The sequence below is a fragment of the Dipteris shenzhenensis genome, chromosome 28, assembly GCF_047967505.1.
Source record: "Dipteris shenzhenensis isolate YYH24624 ecotype China chromosome 28, Dip_SZ_1.0, whole genome shotgun sequence".
Taxonomy (NCBI): Eukaryota; Viridiplantae; Streptophyta; class Polypodiopsida; order Gleicheniales; family Dipteridaceae; genus Dipteris; species Dipteris shenzhenensis.
In genome coordinates this window covers 20,496,200-20,511,480 of record NC_141623.1, presented here as the reverse complement: position 1 = coordinate 20,511,480, position 15,281 = coordinate 20,496,200, and the positions used below count along the sequence as shown (strand labels likewise).

Sequence of the window (15,281 nt, the reverse complement as noted above, 5' to 3'; positions counted from 1 at the left end):
CCATTGTTCAACCAAAAAGCTAAGCAAATGTCCCACTAAGACAACTCTTCACATCTTCAGCTACCAAAATCGCCCACTTTTAATGTGAACCAATACTTTTCAATTCCTTTTGATCCACCTTTTGTTCTCTTTTCAACTCCTTTGCTTTTGCTCCAGCTTTTCTTCAGTTTTTGCCATTTGGTCAATAGCCAAAAAGCCTTAGCCCACACCATGATCTCCCCAAGTTCACAAATCTCTTTGCTCATTCCCTCATTCCCATCCTTTGTGCTTCATTCCTCCATTTTTCGCTTCCATCTCTTCTACACTATGTCATCCCAACCTCCAGATTGTCCTATCTATATCCTAAGGAATACTTGAGAAACTACCATCTGAAATTTAAGGCTTCTAACCTTGCCTTGACACAAGATGAACCATCAAGAAAAAGAGTCTTCTACCTTCAAGGACTAAGATCGTCATTGGCACACTCTTTTTGTCTCCCCTTATGCACTCCAGATTCACCTCTATAGAATTTTACTGATGGGGATTGACGCTGGTAAGCAATATCTTCAAATACTTGATTTATCCCTCTAGGTTTGTGAATCTCTTTGCTATGAAACATTAGGGGATGGTCCATCTTCAACCCTCTTCTTGTGTTGTGTGTGATTGTTTTGGGAATGTGTTTATCCCTTGTTTGTGTGCTTATTACCTCTTTGAATGTTGAATGTTGTACGTCGTCAAATTGTTAGTTGAATCTTTCAGGTATATCAGTTGGATCAATTCATGTCTATTATGATGATCAGGGGCGTGCCTTAAATGCATCTTTAAATTAATTGTTTTCTATACTCCCATATCACAAAGACTATTTTGATTTAGAATCAATTCTACAAGTTAATGATAAGCGAGCTTGGAAGTCATATGAAACTAAAAAAAGTCTTGCCTCAAGCCTATACGTCTGTGTCTTAACCTGAAGGAAGCCCTTGGTGTTAACTAGATGATATTTACCCGTCCCACTTACATCCTTAATCCTCTCCATTCTCTCACATTCGTCGATTAGGAGATACAAATTGTGGGGTTCAAAAAACATCTTGACCTTCCCAAAACTGAAACAACATACGTCCAGCCTTCAACAAGATAGAGACTGCACGTGCAAATTCCCACCCCGCATTTGGTATGTCAACCATAGCCATCATAAAACGGAAACAGAAAGGACAATTTAAACACCTGCAATAATGAATTGCAATGAGCCAGAGCCAACAGAAATACTTACCCAGTTGATTCATCATAGACATATCCTGAGTCTTCTCCAAAAGTTTTACCTGCAAATGTCACATTGCCACAACAAGAAACTTACACTACACTTTTAAAAATGTGCATGAAATTCCGGCAAAAATGCAAACTACTACCAAGTATCACAAAGGGCTTTACTCCTCCCTTAGAGTTCAGATACATGAAAACATCTGTCAATCATTTGATAGAAAAACAACACAAGGGAATATATCTGAAAAGATAGCATACCTTGAGGAACATCTGGATCATTGCCACTATTTCCAACTTCATCATCGTCCGCAAACATATCTGTTGAGGGTTCTGCTAGGTTTCTAGATAGTGTGTTGCTTAAACCTCCAAAAACTGTCCCAACTGTATCAGCACTGGCAACCCCCACTTCTGGGACGCTTCCAAGGAGCTGGCTTGCCCCATTTCCATCACTTGCAAACATGATCTCACCACGGGTACTAGTTTCTCCGAGAACTCCAGAGCTAGAAAGACCCAACCTTGCTTTTGTAAGAGATTCATATCCTTCTGTTTAGAAAGAAATTCATCGAGGATGATTAACTTTGTAGACTGGGAATACCAAACAAACAATAGATCTTTCAATGTTTTTTTCCACCCCTTCCGCAAAAGAGAGCTCGCTACTCATCTAACCCATGCCATAGTCCCAGTGCTTTATAGCAAAAGCTAGCTCTGCATCAGCCTGCTATAACTTCTAATGTTCCTTTGCCAAAGTGCACATTCTATATGGAAACACTAACCAAACTTAAAGGTGTGCTTGCACTTTCTGGAAGACACCCTAATCACATTAAATACGGACAAAGCACAAACGATTTAGTTGCAACATTAAGCAAGAGCAAGCAGTAGTGAAGAAAGATGACAGTAATGGTAAGTAAATTTTAACAAGATAGGGATCGACAATCTGAGTGACATGAGCTAAACAAGAAGATGCATCTGCATGAGGACCAAATATCCTCGAGCTTACGACCTTGAGCTTTGGAACAAGATGGAGAGAAAGAGAAACTGCCAGAAAGAACAGTCAAACCATAAAGTATCACAAAGACTCCATATACAACATACCAATGATCAAATAATTTCCTCAGCTCACAAAGACAACCACAATAAAATATTGTATCTACTATCTAAGGGATTCAAACAATACAATGGTCAAGAGGTGGCTCGGAGTATCACAGGTAGGAAAAAAATATAAGCCATGCTTTTGTCCAACATACAGCCGTCTCATGCAAATAATTCTCAAACCATGGGGCATGTACTGATCTCATTCACAACTCCCGTCAAAAGGAAAGGCATTCACAATTTCCACTCGCATGGCTTTCTTTCACTGGCATGGCTCTCTTTCAAAAAGATACTTGCAACCACCTTTTACCCAAGTATCATCGTAGCTAATGGCACGAGAGCCAATCCCAAACTCACATCAGGACACTGGGTATCATTGGATGAATGAAATAAGCCATGACACTAGATGCATGACCCTTTTAGTGCGCCACCCAGCTTTTCCAAGGAATCTAGAAGCAAACAATGAACCCTGCCACACGAGAACACGTGATGATAAGGTACCCATTGTTCTGATGGGTACAAGTGTCATCACACGAGGCTTTTAAGAACAAAATACAGTTACAGACCCTCATGAGTATTGAAACCTCTGTTTGGAAACTGACGTCTCCTTTTGACACATTTTCAGTCAAGTTCAAACCTGTCAGAGGCACACAATGGACAACTTTGGTTAATCCTTTTATGGCAATGCGTTCTTGTATCTTCTATCTAAATGCTTTCTTGTATGGATAGATTATCTGCTATAAAAACTACAACCTACACCAATATTACAAACATAATATGCCTAGCCCTTTAATTCATGATAAGGTAGCCATCTTGAGACTAAAAATACTCCTGTAGCAACATTGGTGAACTAAGTATCATCCACCAATGTCAAGGTCTCTACCTGTGGATACGAACTTTGAGTTAGAATCAGTTGACCTGGCATAACAAACCAAAACATCACTCATTACATAACAATGTCGGGCTACCAAGCTCATCTCTCAACCATAGGTACAGTAATTTGAACCACCCATGAGCCTGAGTTCTAGACCAACATGAGCTAGCCCGCCTGAGAATAAGAACCCGTGTCCCATACCACAAGCCCTCACACCAAAGGATGACCTTGTCAACTCCCAGCCAATCCAAGGCCTACAAGTCCTATGTCCTTCTCCAAAGACACCCATGCATTAGCTTGTATTTAAAAAGCCTGGCTACTCTATCTTTATGCCACGGGCTTGCTATCCCAGTTCATGAAATCTCCTCAAGAGGGTCCTTTGATACATATGTGGGACTGTTACTTTGGTTTGCATTATGCTACAGTGATGATGTACATCTCCATGCTGATTCAGATTGGGCAGGAGATTGTGATGACAAAAGATCTACATCTGGGTATAGTTTCTTTATTGGGCAAGTAAGAAACAACCCAAGAACTCACTCTCATCCAATGAAGCGGAGTACAAGGCAGCAGTTGCAGCCACTACAGAATGCATGTGGTTGACGAAGCTCATCATTCACAGGACAATGTTCCCACATCTATATGCTGTGATCGTCCGTCATGCATCGCAATTGCTCACACCCCAGTGTTTCATGCTCGCACGAAGCATATTGAAAACCACTATCATTTTATTCGGGGTCGTATTCATGACAGCTACATTGCTCTTCAGTACTGTCCCACCAAGGATAATGTGGCGGATCTCTTTACCAAATCTCTTGCAGCGGATCCATTCATACAATTTCAAGAGAAGCTCGGGATGAGAGACATTTCCACAATGTCAAGGGGGGTAGTCAAATGACATTGTATATGTCTACACTACCCATAGGTTGCTATCTCCTTTCATGGATGAATTTGTGCAACCATGGTTTATGACACTAGTATAGACATGTAGGCTAGTCTACATTTATTTCTGTTATTTAGACTTCCTCCTTTGCTTGGGAGAGGCGGCCTTTGCAAGACAGGAAGCAACTTCATCTCAGCCAGAGGATTTGAAGATCTGCTCTGACATATAGATGATAATTGCCTTTGCAAGGAGGAGGGTGACTCAGATCCAGATAGCTGTGCTTCAATCGAGTAAGAGTAGCAAGGTGTTTTTCCGTTTCTTCAGATATGATGGATTTACAAATGCCCTTGCAAGCTAGATGGAACAACTAGCCAATCTGGAAGGTGGAGCCACATAGTGACCAGGAAGATATGGAAAGTAGCCACTTCGACAACCTCTCCTAAATATCGACTTCGACACATTCTGAGCCAGTTTCATGGACTCTGCATAGCACCCCCATACTATCGCCTGCTGAGACACTGGTTCCATTATCCCGTCCTCTATTTGGGGGCATGACCAGATGCCGGCCCATGGTCTGTTCCTGGCCAACCACAACAACAGCTTGTCCTGACCAGCCCCTCACGGACTGGTTGGGGCCTTGACACATCCCAGCACTCCTGAAACCCCTGATCTGCAAAATAACCACACACAACGTCAGAACTGAGCAGGCTGCTCACCACTCAACCGTGACATCTACGGGATGTGATCCCGAATCAGAAGATGTCCCCCCGAGCCACGAGCTGAGCTACTGGCACGAACTCCCAATCAGATCCCAACCAGCCTGGTGTCCCATACCACCAGGTGGCGCTGTGAAGCCCTGGATCTGCCACTGGGCCTTGGGCTACGCTAAGATGCAGGCGCGCGTCCCCGACACAATCCAGGATCAGACCTAGCACCTGGGAACGAGACTTGCTCCCAACTGCACACTGAGAACTGAACCCCCTGGGCCTCTTTTATAGACTCGGGCCCCGGCGCCAAAAATAGCGAAGACCTATAAATAGTTCGTACCCTTGCCACTCAACCCGAGAATCAAGCCTGCCTAGCTCTAAGCCTCCCCAGGCTAACCTGAGCTAGTTCTGTGTACCTAGTACACGTCAGATACCGATCCGTGCACATGACATACTCCCCCTCCTCTAAGAACTCACTCCTGAGTTCGCTAAGAAATCGGGAAATGTTCTTTGGAGGTTTTGTAATGTCTCCCATGTTGCATCCTCCTCAACACGATCCTTCCACTTAATCTTGTATTCCGTGATAGTACGATTTCGAATCTGTCTTTCACGGAATTCAAGAATAGATTCAGGTTCGTGAGGAATAAAAGTTAAATCTGTAACTTCTATAATCTCATGAGGAGAAACAATTTGATCATCTGCACCCAATACTTCTTTCAGTCTACTGACATGAAAGACTGGATGTACTTTAACATCAAGAGGCAAGTCTAGTCGATATGCAACTGGTCCAATTCTTTTAATAATCTTGAATGGGCCACAATATCTGGGGGATAATTTCGGAACCAAACCAGTACTTAGGCTCTTGGATTCCTTAGGAATTCGCAAATATACCATCGTTCCTTCAGAGAACTCTCTAGGTGAACGATGTCTATTAGCATAAAATCTGTCCCGATCTTGGGCACTTCTTATAGACTCCTTGGCAAACTGCAACATTTCCTGCATGTCTTGCAAGAAGTTCTTAGCAGCATCATTTTGAATCCCTTTTAATCCAACCATAACTGGTGACTTAGGTTGAAACCCGTACATAAGCATAAAAGGACTATAACCTGTACTAGAATGCTTTGCACTGTTGTAAGCAAATTCAATCATGGGTAGATAATCTTCCCACGAAGACTGTCTCTTAGATACATATGCCCGAAGCATGTCTTCAACCAACTGGTTGACCTTTTCTGTACTGCCATCGGATTGTGCATGATCCGAGGAACTCATACTTAGAGTAGTCTCTAACTTCTCAAATACAAGTGTCCAAAAGTTACTTGTAAACTTTGAGTCCCTGTCACTGACTATGTCAGATGGCAAACCATACAGCTTGAACAAGTGGTCCACAAACTCGTGAGCCAGCTGAACAGCTGAAATAGTTGTTCTTGTAGGTAAGAATCTAGCCATTTTTGTCAGACGGTCGACTATGACCCAAATAGAGTCATGACCCTTGCGCGTACGAGGCAAACCAGTAATAAAATCCATGGAAATACTCTCCCATTTATTACCTGGAATCTGTAATGGCTGTAATAAGCCCGCGCTCCTAAGGCGTTCAGCCTTAGTAACCTGACAAACTCGGCAACCTACCACATAGTTCTCTACGAATGCACGCATCTTAGGCCAATAAAAGGTATGCTTCACAAGAGACAGAGTCCTATGTATACCTGGATGTCCCGCACTAGGAGCATCATGACACTCCCAAAGAATCTTGGATTTAAGGTCCAGAACATCAGGCACACAAATCTTTTCATTCCGGAACAGCAAGCCGTTCCTAATCATCCACTGACCTCCCGCCGCCTGTATCCTAGGTGGCACAATCCCTGAGTCCTGGTCAACCATGGAGCTCCCATCCTGGACTCTCTGCCAATAAGAACTGAAATGACTATCAGTTGCGTATAGCCCTCTCAAGGATTGAAATAGGTCTGAGGATATTTCCGTAAATGACAAAGCATTTACAAACTTAACTCGACTTAAGGCATCTGCCACACTATTCAACGAACCCTTACGATAACGTATTTCGAAATCAAAATCCTGCATTAACTCTGCCCATCTGGCTTTCCTTCCTCTCGAGTCTGATCCATCACACACATACTTAATTGACTGGTGATCAGTCAATACAAGGAACTTTGAACCATACAAGTAGTGTCTCCAAACCCTGAGAGCATACACTACCGCATAAAGTTCCTTCTCAAGTGTGGGCCAACGATACTGAGTGTCGTCTAGCTTCTTACTCTCAAAAGCTACAGGTCTGCCCTCTTGGAATAGAGCTGCCCCAATCGCATAATCACTCGCATCGGCCTCTAAAACATAAGGCCGGGTAGAATCAGGTAATGCAAGAACGGGTGCTTCCTTGATAGATAACTTCAAGGTTTCAAAAGCCTTGTTCATTGCATCATTCCAAGGGATCGGCTGAGTAGACCTGCGTCCACGACCTTTCAATATGTTGGTCAAGGGTACCGTGATTTGTGAATAATCACGGACTGACTTCCGAAGAAATACCGTAAATCCTAGGAAAGAACGAAGTTGTTTCACAGTCTGAGGGATAGGCCATTCTAAAACCTTCTGGATACGATCCAGATCAATGCTAATACCTTCAGAAGAAATCTTGTGTCCCAAGTAAATGATCTCCTTCATAAAGAAGTCACATTTACTCATCTTGGCATAAAGCTTATGCTGTCTTAGAACAAGTAAGACAACCCGAAGGTGTCCTATATGATCCTCAAGTGTTTTACTATATACCAAGATATCATCTAAGAACACGACAACAAATTTGCCCAGATAGTCTCTGAACAAATCGTTCATCATCTGCTGAAAAGTAGCAGGAGCATTGGTCAAACCAAAAGGTAATACGAGGAACTCGTAATGATCATACCTAGTCCGGAATGCGGTCCTATCTATGTGTTTAGCATAGATACGGATTTGGTGATAACCCGTACGCAAATCAATCTTAGTGAAATACTTCGCTCCGGCCAAACGGTCTATCAAATCATCAGAACGAGGTAAAGGATAGCGGTTCTTAATTGTAACTTTATTTAGTCGTTTATAATCTATACACATCCTCCAGGAAGAATCCTTCTTCTTTCTTAAGAGGACAGGTGCACCCCAAGGAGATTTACTTGGGCGGATGTAGCCCATATTCAGGTAATCCTGAAGCTGGATAGCTAACTCATCCTCCTCTACCTGGCTCATCCTATACGGTGGTACACTGATAGGTTGAGCCCCTGGGACTAAGTCTATGCGATGATCTACTGCCCTTTCTGGAGGTAACCCTTCCGGCAGTTGAGCTGGGAATACGTCCTTAAAATTATCTAACAACGTTCTCAATTCTCGGTGTTCAAACACACTTAATTCATTTTTGTTAATTACTGAAACAATAAATGAAGAAAGTGGAATCAAAACACACTGATAGACATCATAATGAGAAGTGTTCAATATATTCCGAAGCTGCATCGCAGATACAATAGGCCCCTGAGAAGGGGTAATCTTATCACACTGAATACAAAATTGGGTGCCTTTGTCTACAAAAGAAAGGGTATGCTCCGTCCATCCGATCTGGATATTGTGGGTTTTAAACCACTCTATCCCGATCAGCAAGTCTACATGCTCTAAATGCATAACATAACATGTGAGAGCTCCCGTGTAGGCTTGAATCCGGATGGGAAGCGCTTCAACCTTGCGATCCCAAAACTGCTTCCCGGCTGGAAGCTGCACCTCGTAGGTGTGGTCGCTAGGTACTGTGGACAGCCCCATCTTCTGCACAAATTTGTAATTAACAAAATTGTGAGAGCTGCCCGGATCAAAGAGAATGTGAACCCGTTGGTCCCTAACTTCTCCATAAACTCGGAAAAGATCATGGGAACCAAACAACGAAGTATTAAAGGTACAATTGCAAGAAAGGGGGCAGGTAATGACATTTACTGAAATACCTGTCATCGTAACCTGGTTGGCTCCCTTGGCTGCGGTACGCGGACCTGCCTGGAGCTTCGGTCCTAGCACCAATCTCTGGTTCTTCCGCTTAGGACACTCATTCTTCGTGTGGCCCCGCTCCTCGCAATAAAAACACCGGCCCTCTTTCTTGAGCCTGAGAGTGCGAAGGAAACGGGCCTTACCATTCTTCGCAGGAGTTAAGCTTTTCCTGGAGGCGTTGTCCGTAGACTTCGTCTCCCCAATACCAGTCGCATGCTGAAAGAACTTGCGTTTGTTCTTTCCGCTGGTCTCGGTAACTGTGGTTGCCTTGGTTCCGGCCATGGTATCATCATATATGCGCGCATATGTCATGGCCTCCTGCAATGTTGTGCACTTGTTATTCTTAATCTGTAACTTATAGGAGTCTGGCAAACCATCCACGAAAAAACCTAACAAGGTTACAGGATCCATTTTAGTGGCCCTGGTTTGCAGATCCCTAAATCTCTGAAGATACACTTCAAAAGTTAAATTCAACTTTGACATATCGAGGGCTTTGAGCTTGCCGACGATATCATAGTCATCTTCCTTCTTCAGGAACTCCTTCCTGAAGATACCCTCAAATTCTGTCCAAGTGTCAGGCTTAGGCTGGAGTTCTTTCCACCAAAGCAAGGCTTTACCTGACATAAACCCTGCTGCTAGCTGAATCTTTTTCTCGTCTGGATAGGGGTGAAATTGGAAGTGAACTTGCCACTTGTGCAGCCAAGTGTCAACCACCTCCTTTGTTCTTGATTTCTGGTCACCTGGAAAGGGATCCGGAGTGATATTCGGGCCTAGCACGGAGGCCATGGCATCCACATGCGTGAGTGCCTGAACCGTGCTAGCCAGAAGAGTCAAAGTAGCTTGTATCCCTTGGAGTTGCTGTGTCAACCCCGACTGATTAGCATTGACCTGCTCAAATTTACCATCTAGAGCAGTCGTGAACTCACTGAAGGCTTTCTTGGTGATCAGGTCGTCATAGAGACCCTGATCATCCTCTCCTACTGGAGTGTAATCTAATTCCTGCTCTCCCATAGTGAACTCGGGATTCAGAGCATCAGACATGGCTGAATACTAACTCGATTACAGGCTGAGAGAAATAGCTGGGAGAATCGAAACTGGAAGGAGAAGAGTAGAGGAAAGAAACCGTCCCTCCAAGATATGGCGAAATCAGAGAAGCTGACTGGAACCAGAAGATATCGTGCACCAACGATCAGCGCGCGTAGGGGATGAGGTCCTGTTGCAGGTCCGCTGCAGGCCGTACAGTACGGAACAGCTGCTACTGTTGCAGCCGTTTCGTGGAGGCAGATCGCAGGCAGAGGCAGGTTGCAGGGCTGCTGCTGTTGCAGCCGTAACTAGATGGCGGAATTCTGGTAACGGCAGGCTGCTCTTGCGCTGTCAGGCTTGAGGCTATGGCTGGACTTGAGGTCTCGCCAGTCTTTATAGAAGATAGCCCAGCTATTCTGGAGGCTGTGCTTCCTAGAAAAGCCCAGCCACGCTTTCCAGAAAAGCTGGCCTCCCAAAATTGGGGCTTGGGGCTAAAATTAGCATGCACACCCTCCAATCTTGGAGGGTCGATGCTTTTTCCTGCGCCACCTTCCAAGCTTGGAAGGTGGTGCTTTTTCGCACCTCAGCCACCCCTAGATGCCATCGACCGCCCCTGCTCAGCTTGACGCAACCCCTGCCTGGGCCGCTTTCTGCACCAACAGATGGCGCAACTCCTCAGCCTCTCCTACCAACGGCACTTACCTCTGCGCAGCCCTGACCAGCATCTCGATTCCATCGCCTACTTATCAGCCCTGTTTCGCCTCTCTTCCACTCTCTCCTAGCTAGTATTTCACTCCCTCTCTCACGTAGACTCTTCAGTAATTTCGTAATCAGGTCTCTCCTTCTTCCTGCCTTTTCCAGATATCTCTTCACCCCTCCTTCTCCAGGTAAACAGCAAAACACGCAGCAAGAAATCTCGAATTTCAGGGCATACCTGGAAGAGAAATCCGTCAAATTTCTCGTATCAGAAGTTCCTACCTCAGGAGTTGGCTCTGATACCAACTGACACATCCCAGCACTCCTGAAACCCCTGATCTGCAAAATAACCACACACAACGTCAGAACTGAGCAGGCTGCTCACCACTCAACCGTGACATCTACGGGATGTGATCCCGAATCAGAAGATGTCCCCCCGAGCCACGAGCTGAGCTACTGGCACGAACTCCCAATCAGATCCCAACCAGCCTGGTGTCCCATACCACCAGGTGGCGCTGTGAAGCCCTGGATCTGCCACTGGGCCTTGGGCTACGCTAAGATGCAGGCGCGCGTCCCCGACACAATCCAGGATCAGACCTAGCACCTGGGAACGAGACTTGCTCCCAACTGCACACTGAGAACTGAACCCCCTGGGCCTCTTTTATAGACTCGGGCCCCGGCGCCAAAAATAGCGAAGACCTATAAATAGTTCATACCCTTGCCACTCAACCCGAGAATCAAGCCTGCCTAGCTCTAAGCCTCCCCAGGCTAACCTGAGCTAGTTCTGTGTACCTAGTACACGTCAGATACCGATCCGTGCACATGACAGGCCTGAAACGCCCCACATTCCCAGACCATTTGCTAGGTCTCAGCCCAGCCCTTGCACCAATATTCTGGCAACATATCTGCCAATCCTTGGCCCTATTTACAACACCCATGAGTTGCCCCATGGAAGGGCAGCACCATGGGAATCCTCAAAGAAGGATTTCATATGGCAGACAATGTGCTGCCCCTATGGCGGCCTGTTCATGTATCTTTTCCCCTTCATGCCTGTATAGGTCTCCCTCCCCATCGCACTCCCCATTTGGGAGCGTACGTGTTTGGGAGTTGACCCATCTATCCCAACACATAGGCCAGCTCGCCCAAAGGTTAATGGAATACGCACGACACTTTCCTAACCATAATTGGACAAACAGCCATCCTGCTTCTAGAGTGCACAGACAATGTGGTCTCACACTCTTACAAAGGGCACACACATTGATGCACACTTTGAAGTACTTTTGTAGACATAGTCGGCTTAGTGAACATAGACAAGACTAAGACAATGCTGATTAACACTCACTTGGACACCCACCCAATACTGCAACCAAAATGGCATTGGTTTTAAATGCCTCGAGATTGAGATTCCTTCCAATCACATATGACAGTGTGGAGAAAATTAAAAGGCACCTTGCGCCAATACTATGCTTTTGGGAGCACATATGGATCAGCACACTTACGGTGCAAGGTTCCGAAAAAGTATCTACTTGACTTTGTCGTCACCCCAGCCAGGGGGGATGGCCTCCCTCTCAAGGCACTTGAAATGTGGTGGGATCAGATCCGGTTTTTGACTGTCTTTCTTAAAGTCGAGGAGACCACACCACATTTGTCTGTCCTCTTGGGGGACAAAAATCTACAGGATTACTTGGAATAGAGAGAGTAGTCCGATATATGTGCGAGGTACAAGACATCCCAACCAACAAGATCCCTCACTAGGCTTGAAAAAACAATTCGTCTTACAATCAAAACGGATGCAGGACACATGCAATGATTTCAGAGTCGAGGGCCATTGGGCCAATATCACAAAGCTTGCTTGCAACGTACATTTTCGAAGTCATGAGATAGAAGCACCTGGTTGGAACACGAGGGTTAATGCCCCACCCATGATCACCCAAAAGATGGAATGTCTATTGATGCATGTCCAGGGTCAACACTTTCCCACTTCCGTGGATGAATATACTGAATTCTTTTTTACGCTCTATGCACATCAGTGTTTAATGTTGGTTCATTTACAGCATACTGAATTCTTTTTACAGGTTCTACTTGCTGTTGTATCGTCTGCACATCAGTGTTATGGTGGTTTAATTTACAGCATACCGTTGGATGTTTTTAGGAAAGAGTTTGTGTTCATTTTCTGCTGCGTACAGGTGCTACAGCGAGCACTTGACCTCTGTCAAATGCTCACGACATTGCCTTTCAGTGCTTCACATCATGACAGAGGGCGAATTGCTAGAGAAAACGTTTCCAAGTGTGCTGGCCCAACATAGTGGCATAAAAGAGAAGTAAATTGCTTGGACATCTTACTATGAAACCTAATCCGCAGTAATGTTAAAACAAATTCAAAAGCCTATTCACCTGCTTCGCGTTGAAAGGTCTCCTTCTTCTCATGATAGACATCTGTATCAAGCACAAATACCCTCATGCAATCAGGTTCCGTAGAAAATAGTTTTTTTTTATTAGAAGGCCTATCTATACCATCAAAATCACTCTGCAGTCTATATCACTGCCCCACTTATTCCTTGTAAAGCGTCTTGGACCCAGTCCACTTCACTGAGACAACGCCAATCTCGCAGCTGTGTGACATATTTACGAATTCAGAAAAGATGTACTTACTATAGTCACCCTGATCTAAAAGTTTCATGGCATCTTCTGTAAGCCTATCAAAGGCTGCCTTTGCTGAGCTGGACATCCTTGCTTTGGCATGCCTATCTCTTTCTGTGGATGTTTCTTTTAATCTCCTTAAAGCCTGCAGCACCTGCATGACAAGTCCCACTCCAATCAAAAACCTATCATCAATAATTTCTCCGAAGTCTACTCAGGCCAAACAGAGCGGATCTTCTTTACAAACCTTTGCATCTTTTGGAAAGGGTGTGAGCCCCTCCACATTCGATGCACAATCCTCTAAGCAAGTCTTGTAAGGGCATACTCAATCACTCACTATATGAAATGCTGGACAAGGTGTGCACCGTTTCTTCTGGTAGAAGGGCATCTGCAACTCTCCGCTTTATCTCAGCCAACTCCTTGGATGACAAGTCACGTTCAACCTCCTCCTCAGCATACTGTTTCATGTGCTTCTCAGCCACGCTAGTATCCACCTCAACATTATCTAACCAGGCATCCTGATCACTCCAACGGTATTAGAGATATTCCGTTGGTATTATCAAAAACAAGCCAAAAGAAATTGCATACGACTGAAACCCACCTTCACATCATTATAATTTCTGTACTCCACGTAGTTACCATCGGCGTCAAAAAAACCCTCTTCTCTTTCCTGTTTCAAGTTGAAAGGCTCCAGACATATCCCGTCTTCCTCTCTTTCATAACTATCCTCTGACTGCAACTCGAAATCAACCATCCCACTATAAAAGTCAAGTGAACATCTCAAATCTTGCCAGCCCATTTTAGGACAAGTTCTCACAACAACAGTATTCCAGTGGATCAAGAAAATTTTAACAAAGTGAGCTACCTGATATTCTTCTTCCGCTCCTAAAACATCATTCGGTAGGGATGTATCTTCTAAGACCCGTAACTGTTCGTCGTATTGAGTACGTCGGACAGCACGTTCAGTAGCTGCGACACGAGGGTCCGTGGACTTGATGGGGCCATCTCCTTCTTCGCCCTCGATAAACTCCAGCGTTCTCTCGACCCTTTGACTTTCCTTCTTTCCCTTAGGAAATCGTGGCTTTTTCTCTCTGGATAAGAACCCAGATGAGGATTTAGCAATTGGAAACCCTTACAATGTATCAATGTGTTTCCATGTTGCGGGAAAAACACAAGATATGGTGTGGCAAAACCAAAAGCAAAGGCAAACCTGCGAGGTTCATCAGGTTGAGGCTCGTCGTAGGAGAAATGGACACGCTTACGCTGAGACGGTGGGGTTCCTCCATCCATCGTTCACTAGCTCAGCAGCAAAGATGACTATGCCTCGTTTCTCTCAGCTAGCTCACAGGACATGTGCCTATTTATTTTAGGGAGTTGAATTATTGCAAAACAAAGAGGATTTTATTTTTAATATATATACATATATATGAGATCACATTTTGAAAATGAAATTTATTAGCACTGCCTCCTTAGAGATATCTAGTCGGCAAGAAGAAGACTCGGGTGTGGCTCCTCAATGTGTTGTGCACCCCCTACATGCGCTCTGTGAAAACTAATCTACGAGATCTGAGCTGGGTTATTTGTGTGTGTGTGTGTGTGTGTGCACGCACGCGCATGCACGAGGATCTTGTGTGTATGTGTGTGCGTGCGCATACACATGCATGTGTGTGCGTGCTTACTAATGTGGAGGTCATTTGCAAATTTCCACTTTTTTTCCCTGGCTAATGAGTTGTGTCTTTCAAATTGCCATTTATGGAAATCATCCTATAAAAGTTGCCTTTTAATAGCCATTTGCTCTCTCTTTTACATCCAAAAGCGCTTGCTTTACCACTATACTAGGAGGCAGTGTCCACAAGCACTTGTGCACTGTTGTTTATTAAAATATATGAATTTTGAAAATAAAATTTATTATTAGCACTGCCTCCTTTGAGGCAGTGCTATAATGGAGGATTGGAACTCTTTTTGGAATTTTTACATGCAACTTTTTTTAACAAGTAATCAAATTGTGTGTTTCAAACCTGTTTCGAATTGCCCCTTATGAAAATCATCCTACAAAAATTGCCTTTTAGTAGCCCAACTCCCTTAAAAAGTCATTTTCTTTCTCTTTTTCATCCAAAAGCGCTTGCTT

General features: G+C 44.4%; 1 protein-coding gene across 1 annotated transcript in view; it reads right to left on the bottom strand.

The window, feature by feature from the left end:
• LOC147883295 (CD2-binding protein-like protein) overlaps positions 1–14,592 on the bottom strand; it is a 28,965-nt gene extending 14,373 nt beyond the window's left edge. The window contains exons 1-8 of the mRNA XM_087399598.1: positions 14,364–14,592; positions 14,019–14,244; positions 13,755–13,886; positions 13,519–13,671; positions 13,166–13,307; positions 12,908–12,949; positions 1,495–1,779; positions 1,247–1,295 (exon numbers count right to left, since the gene is read on the bottom strand). Coding sequence (XP_087255724.1) covers positions 1,247–1,295; positions 1,495–1,779; positions 12,908–12,949; positions 13,166–13,307; positions 13,519–13,671; positions 13,755–13,886; positions 14,019–14,244; positions 14,364–14,443 — 1,109 coding nt within the window. The 5' untranslated portion in view covers positions 14,444–14,592. The remainder of the gene's footprint in view (positions 1–1,246; positions 1,296–1,494; positions 1,780–12,907; positions 12,950–13,165; positions 13,308–13,518; positions 13,672–13,754; positions 13,887–14,018; positions 14,245–14,363) is intronic.
• Positions 14,593–15,281: the final 689 nt, after the last annotated feature.